Here is a 7,751-nt window from a genome sequence, read left to right as displayed (position 1 = left end):
AACCCTACCAAAAACAAACATGTGGAGGTTACCAAAATCCAAATATTGGTATTCAAAAAGTTACTTGTACTTCTTATGTTGAAAAGCTCCTTTATGAATTTATGTTATGTGGTCGGAATGTAATGTGTGGTTAGGATGTGAGACTCCGTGGTTGATTATCGTTCGCCCAAATTTGTTGAATATTTGCTTATAATTTAAAATAAAACATGGCAAACACTCGGTCCAAAAATAGTACGTCACTCATATACTAGAAGCCAAAAATAAAACAACATCATCTAACAATAATCATCGGACTTTTTTATCGTTTATAGGACGAGATATTTCAGATTTTTTTTTTGGGTTGCTATCATTTTTCAACTTTTTATAATAATTAACGTTGATTTTTCTATACTTTTATGCAACTTGTTATATAATCTTACAAATTTAAATTGGTAAAATCTTGAATAGTACGGAAATACAAAAAGGAAGCTAAAAATTAATTTAAAATTTAGGATTTCCACAACTAGAACTTACTAAATTACAAAAGTACAACAACAGTACTTCACATACTGACAAATTTATCAACAACTACCAGAAACATATTGCATGAACTCGGGGTCTGATTCAATACCCGCCATTGTTTCTGGCGATAGCACCACCTCAAGGTCAACGCTACCACCGCCTTCCCTCCCCGGAAACGCTGAAATTTTACCGTCAAATTTATTAGCTCTCCCGCTCCGAACTGCCACCGGCTTCCCCCACCCAAAATCGTTATCGAACATCGGAAACCTCGGCGAACTCCCCATCGTCAGCATTGCTCCGTCGAAGTTCCCCAACGGAAAACACCGCGGGTCGCTCTCCCAGTTCTTCACAAAACGACAGACCATCGTGTCGTCGTGGGACAACACGTTTTTGTTCAGCTGCTCGGCGCACCATTTCAGATCATGCGATAATACGTCGCCGGCGGTGGCGTATGTCGGAATGCTCTGAATTGCATTCCCGAAGTAAAACGATTCCAGTTCCGGCTTCAGTCTGTGGCGGCAGTTCACCGCCATTCGGAACGTTGTCGTTTTGGAATTCGGGAATTTCCGTGCACGTGTCACTGCCCGCCATAGCAATGCGCATAGCGATTGGAAGGAAGATATCTCCGGCTCCGCTACCGTTTCCTCCTTCAAAACGACAGCGTTTCGTAACAATTTACCAAATAATGCTGTTACTCTCTCGTCGGAGATTTTAATTTGCTTGACGTTAATTTCACAATCACCATAAAAATTCAACCTTTTCCGATTATTCGTCCTGCTTTTCAATTTCAAAATTGACTCCCTGCTGAAACTAAAAATCCTCTCACTCAGCGGCGCGTGTTCGTCAAACGTCACTTTTGGACCACCGGCGGGGAGTTTCAGACATGCAGACGAGATCAAGGCGGAGTCACGGACGAATGACGGGGGTTTCGAGACAAGTTTTACTCCTCTGCAAACCTCCGCGAAAGTATTGATAAAATTCCACAACGAAGTGCCATCAACGACGGCGTGGTTGACGGAAAACCCGATGAAAACACCGTCTTTAAGCTCAGTCACCTGAACAGCCAAATTGGACTTAAAATGACCGTCGTAGCTCACCGTTCTGTCGAAGGTGAAAAACCCCTTGACGCAATCAGGAACATGAACAGGAGAAGTAACATCAGAGATAGATAAATGAGAGGCATTGGCATGGACGAATTTAACGCCGGCGTCGTTACAGGTGATGTAGACGTAGCCGTGGGAGTCGGTGGTGAGACGGCCCGCGAGAGGAGGGAAATGGGTGAGGACACGAGAAAGACCGCATTTGAGAAGAAAGAGAAGGTCGGGAATGGAGATCGGAGGGCGAGTGAAGAGGTTGCCTTTCTGAATGTAGTGGCAGGAGAGCATTGGGAGGTCGGAGACGGAGAGTTTGAGGTCCGGGAGGGTGGATTTTGTGGCGGGGAAGACGGTGGTTTTGGAGAGGATTTGAATTGAAGAAGCCATTGTTGATTGATCACAAGGCATTGTGAATTTGTGAAGGATTATGAGTGTGTGGCGGAGTGTGGTGGTGATTAGTGGTTTATATAAGGGATTTGGGTTCATGCATTTGTTTGTTTTTGTCTGTGTGTGTAATGAAGAACAGAGTTGACAATGGTGACTGGTGAGATACGTTGAAGGAGAATGAATATGACTGGCTGGCACGTGCCAATCCACACGAATTCTAGCTGTTAATTTTTTATGTTACTCCATCATAAATAATTCTAATATAATTTACTTATTATTTAGTTACAACACGTTTTATACAGCTATTTGATTTAAACACTGCCTGGTAACATATAATATTTTATTTTAGCTTTTTAAGACGGTGTTTACAAATATTTTATAAAAGGCTAATCTTTTTTAAAGTAATGACATACTCGAATTTATTTGGATAAACTTAGATATGATGTGTTGAATAAAATCATTTAATTATGATGCAAAGAATCAAGGTTCAGAGGTGTTGGTTGTTGACAAACCTTGTACATCTACTTGTAGGAATAATCATGGTATCAAAATTTGTATTTCCTTTGTAGAGTAGGTATAATATCTTATCATTTCATGTTTTTATTTATATAAGGAAAATATTATAAGATTATCCTTCCTAATAAATGAAATAATTTTGTCACATGTTACTCTCTCGTTAACTTGGACACATGTCATTTTTTGTTATTTTTGAATAAATATTTTTTCCATTTGCCATTTTCTCATTTTTTTTTATCTTTTTTTAATTAACACATCATATTTACACCTCAATTAATAATTGTCTTAATTGAAAATAACTAATAAATTACAATATTAGTACTCATATAGTTTTTAATATTTTGCTTTTAAATTCAAATTTTAAATTTTAAATTTCAAATCTAAAATTTCAAATTTAAATAAATTTTTGTTTAAACTTTTATATTTAATTTTTTTGTTTTATTAAACCCGTATAACATACGGGTCTCACACCTAGTGAGAAATGTATAAAAATAAGGTCGGACGGAATGGGTAGCGGGGAGGGGTGCAGGATGCGTCCCGCATGCGTGAACACCGCCCCGTCACTGTGGGAAGAGACGCGCGGGAAAGGGGTGGGGGTGGGGATGCCGCATTCTCACTCTTCATCCTATTTGTCCGTTTATTTATTTTTCTTTTTTTGCTTCAAACGGCTATATATATATATATATATATATATATATATATATATATATATATATATATATATATATATATATATATTCCTTTTATTAAACTATAAATACCACAACATCCAACCATTTTTCTAATCCATACCTTATAATTCTCTCCTAAAAAATATTAATCAAAATGTCATCATCTTCATCATCCGATTCGACGGCTCTAGAGGATGCTAAGTTTATCGGTTCCGTCATGGCGAAAACGGTTACATACTATCAAAACCGACTAGGCGAAACATCACGTGCACGATCTAAACCAAGAAAGTCGTGGTTGCGTAGAAATTACGAAGTCGGAAACGATCGTCTTATAGAAGATTACTTTGCAGATGACGCCATCTACGCTGTAAAGTTTCGACGTCGATTCCGGATGAGGAAGGAACTATTCTTACGTATTGTTGGTGATTTGGAAGATCGCTTTCCATATTTCCAATGGAAAATGGATGCGAGGCGGATAAAAGGTTTCTCTCCCATTCAAAAATGCACGGCTGCAATTCGTCAGTTAGCATATGACATGGGCGCAGACAAATGGGACGAGTATTTTAGGATGTCAGAGCGTACCGTGCGGGAGTGTGTGTACAAGTTCTGCAAAACGATCTGTTTGGTTTACAGGCAACGATATTTGCGCAAACCAACTATCAACGATATCCACCAATTGTACACGGTGCATGAAGGCAAGCATGGATTCCCTGGAATGCTTGGTAGTATCGATTGCATGCATTGGAGTTGGTCATTATGCCCCAACGCATGACGTGGTCAGTACATGAGAGGCGACCACAAAGAGCAGACGATCGTTCTAGAGGCTATTGCATCACATGATCTTTGGATATGACATGCATTCTTTAGTCTAGTTGGTGCAAACAATGACATCAATGTGCTAGACCAGTCGCCGGTATTCAATGATATCTAGCTTGGAAAGTCGCACAATGTACCTTTTCAAGCAAATTAGGTAGCATATAAGCGTGGCTACTATCTTACTGTCTGTATATATCCTCTCTTGTCTGTTTTTGTGAAATCGTTTACATATCCTATGTAACATCCAAAATTCTGGTATGTCCTGAAACCCTAAGAAATGATAAGTTTGCATAATTAGTCCCTTAAGTACGTTGGGCGTACTTAAGTATACGCTTAGCGTACCGCATAAAAATGGTCGCGGGGAATTCAGGGTACGCCAGGCGTACCTTGAGTTACGCGGGGCGTACGCGCCAGGGACGCAAACCCTAATTTTTTCCGGACTTGAGGCCTATTTAAACAACTTTAAGTCCCTTGGACTAAACCCTAGAGAGCCTCCACAGCCCTAGAACGTCCATATACTCCTGGGAACGTCCATATACTCCTGGGAACCTTGTGAGATCATTCTTAGGCCTTAAAGAGTGCATTTGTGGCCTTTTTGTGTGTATTTCAAGAAGAAGGGGTGGTCAAGCAAGCTTGGATCAAGAGGGTGCTTCAAGATCCTGCACCAAAAGCATCTTGCAAAGCTTCTGGAGGTAAAAAGCTTGCATCTTTCCTTTCTAATCTTTAGATCTAGCTAGGGTTTTGGTGGTTTGTCCCTTTTATGAACTTTGGACCTCTTTTGTTGAGTTAAGCCTTCCCTTTTGATATGAAAGTCAGATCTGAGGTCCCCTGGTCATTTAGAAGTATAAAAATGGAAGCTTGATGAGAGTTGTGACCTCATGCTTGGGTAAAAGACCTTAAAAAGGTCTTAATTGGGTGGTTGGGAGTGTATGAGACATGCAAGGGCATAAAGTTGCCAACTTTATGCCTTGGGACATCTTTTCAATCTTAGATCTAGCTTTTGGACGTGAGAGATTCGAGCATTAAGCACTTAATGGGAAAAGTGCTTAATACGATTGTACGCTGGGCGTAACTGTCTGTACGCAGCGCGTAGTCACTAGACCCTCAGTACGCTGCTCGTACCAGGGAGGTACGCTGGGCGTACGCAGCTCAGATGGGCCCTAATCTGTTTTGGGCCTTTGGGCCTTTGGTCCTCATTTGGCTGATGAGCTTGTTTGGACTCTGTAAGATTGAGGCCTTTTCATCTGTTTGGGCCAAGGACTTATTGGTTGGGCCTTATTGGGCCAAGGGGACCATTAAGGATATTGGACTTGGATTTTGGGGTCCAATTTGCAAGAAAGGGGTAATTGGGCCTTGGGGGTAGAGTTTGAAGGTTGGGCCTTTCCTTGGGTAATTTAAGGTCTTGTCATTGATTATATATTATTGTTATTATTCAGCTTGGTAGGTTACGGATTATTAGGAGGGCAGTAATTGTATTCATTGGACGGAGGTGAGTCTTCTCACCATACCTATGGGTCTACGGCACCAAGGCCGGCCCATTATGTGATCATGTTATGTGTGTGTTATTAATTTATGAATTGATATGTTGTGTGATATTATGTTGGTATGGAAGACCCCGGGGGGAGCCCGTGACATTGGATATAAGACCATGTGGGGTAGCCCATGGCAGTCCTAGGTAAAGACCATGTGGGGTAGCCCATGGCATTGGATGTAAGACCATGTGGGGTAGCCCATGGCGGTCCTAGGTAAAGACCATGTGGGGTAGCCCATGGCACTCTTGTTGAATCGTATTGCATAGTTTCTGTGGCATGTTTATAGCTTATTTTTAGCTATCAGGATATATGTATGCGAATGTGTGTGGTATGCTCTGGGAAACTCACTAAGCATTTCGCTTACAGGTTGTTGATTTGTTTCAGGTACTTCTGAGCCTAAGGGCAAGGGCAAGGCGTGATGACGTGGCGTGCACTCTATCTCTCTTTTGATGTGTTTGGGACCCTCTGATGTTTTAAAAAGGAAAACAATGAAGTAATGAATGTTGATTTGAAAATAAATGTTTTGGGATTTTATGGTTTAGGGGATTGGCTTTGGTTTTAAAAGGAAACCAGTATGAAAGAACCTTCGTTATAGATATCCTGATCATTATGTTTTGATATTTCAGTTCAGCATGGTGATGACGCGGTTTGGAGCAGGGGGATCAGGATCGGGATCTGGGTCCGGGGCTGGGTCAGGCGGCCCTACTGATGGTATTGACGAGAGGCTGCGTGAGTTGATTGCGGACGAGGTTACGAAGGGCATCCTTGACGCTACCCCAGTCATCTTTGGGACGATCAAGGAGGGCATGATGGAGATCATGGAAGAGAGGCTTAGGGCATTCAGGGCTGATGTTTCTACGGGTCAGGGTGGAGCCAAAACTCCCTCGTTTCGGGAGTTCAAGGCATGTGGAGCTCCAGAGTTCTCGGGGGTCAGGGATCCCATTGTGAGCAGACGCTGGGTAGCGGACATTGAGAATGCCCAGCGCACAAGTTCTTGCCTGGAGGAGGCAAAGGTTGGATTTGCCTCCTGTATGCTGAGGGACAGGGCCCGAGATTGGTGGGGTGAGGTTACTAGCCAGGTGGGGCCAGCCGGAGTGGCTGAGATGGCGTGGGCTGAGTTTGTTCGGCGATTTGATTTGGAGTTTGCACCACCTATCGAGGTGCAACGACTTGTGAGGGAGTTTCATGACCTTCAGCAGACCACCGAGACCGTGGTGGAGATCACCGCCAAGTTTCGGGAGCGAGCGTTGTTGATCCCAAAGTACGCTACGGATGAGGATATGAGGCGGACGAGATATCATTCCATGCTGAGGGATGATATTCTGGAGTTTGTGAGCTTTACAGGGTGCAAAACCCTGAATGAGATGGTGGAGAAGGCCCGTGAGAGGGAGATGGAGTTGGAGTCCCGCACGAAGCGGAAGACTGAGCAGGTACAGGCAGCAGGGGCTCAGGCTAAGAAGCCTAAGACCTCCGATTCTTCGGGTAGGGGCCAGCAGGGTCGGGGCCGGTGTGCCAAGTGCGGGAGGTTTCATAGTGGGACTTGTCGGACAGCTGGGATATCAGGATGTTACTCTTGTGGCCAGCAGGGCCACATGAGTAAGGATTGCCCCAAGAAGGGCTTGATATGTTTTCACTGCAACCAGACAGGCCATAAAAAGGCCGATTGTCCGAAGTTGCAAGGAGGAGGAGGAGGATCAGTGGCGGCGCCCGCGCCCGCCACTATGAGGATTACTGACGGTCGCCCTGTCAGGGCGGAAGCTCCATCGGTGAAAAGCCGCGCTTTTCAGCTGACTACCGAGGAGGCTCGGGCAGCGCCAGACGTTGTGGCTGGTATGTGTCTACTCTTCTCTACCTTGTATTGTTAAATGCTTATATGTATGTATTATGTTTTTTTATAGGGACCTTTTTGGTCAATGGTATGTCGGCTCATGTTTTATTTGATTCGGGTGCTACCCGATCGTTCGTGTCTCTTGCGCTTAGCAAGAAGTTCCGAGATGCGCTGGGGACTCTGGATACCTCGCTCGAGGTGGAGATTGCAGATGATCGCACTGTGAGTGCTGCGAGAGTATACCAGGACTGTATCCTGAATGTGCATGGCGAGAGGTTTCGCGTTGATTTAGTTCCCATACCGTTGCGAGGATTGAAGGTGATCATTGGGATGGACTGGTTGGGGGCCAACGGGGCCATGATCGATTGTGGGCGACAGTTGGTCAGGGTTCGAACCCCAAAGGGGG

At 43.6% G+C, this 7,751-nt stretch overlaps 2 protein-coding genes across 2 annotated transcripts; one reads left to right on the top strand and one right to left on the bottom strand.

The window, feature by feature from the left end:
• Positions 1-444: 444 nt before the first annotated feature.
• Positions 445-2,117, bottom strand: LOC145138458 (uncharacterized). Its single transcript, XM_079072540.1, has one exon. It carries the CDS (start codon positions 2,079-2,081, stop codon positions 561-563), a length of 1,521 nt encoding a protein of 506 aa, XP_078928666.1. The 5' UTR covers positions 2,082-2,117; the 3' UTR covers positions 445-560.
• A 1,206-nt stretch (positions 2,118-3,323) lies between these two features.
• LOC145139789 (uncharacterized) lies at positions 3,324-3,941 on the top strand. Its single transcript, XM_079073491.1, has one exon. The coding sequence runs from the start codon at positions 3,324-3,326 to the stop codon at positions 3,939-3,941; it is 618 nt and encodes a 205-aa protein (XP_078929617.1).
• The last annotated feature ends 3,810 nt before the right edge of the window (positions 3,942-7,751 follow it).

Source organism: Lactuca virosa, chromosome 9 (genome assembly GCF_052849685.1).
Source record: "Lactuca virosa cultivar CGN04683 chromosome 9, Lactuca_virosa_CGN04683_v6, whole genome shotgun sequence".
Taxonomy (NCBI): domain Eukaryota; kingdom Viridiplantae; phylum Streptophyta; class Magnoliopsida; order Asterales; family Asteraceae; genus Lactuca; species Lactuca virosa.
Note: the sequence above shows the minus strand (reverse complement) of the source record. Positions and strands in the feature narration are given on the sequence as shown.

Bases quoted from the DNA above. Each gene is read 5' to 3' on its own strand.
- LOC145139789 (XM_079073491.1), top strand. From the start codon at position 3,324: ATGTCATCATCTTCATCATCCGATTCGACGGCTCTAGAGGATGCTAAG.
- LOC145138458 (XM_079072540.1), bottom strand. From the start codon at position 2,081: ATGAACCCAAATCCCTTATATAAACCACTAATCACCACCACACTCCGC.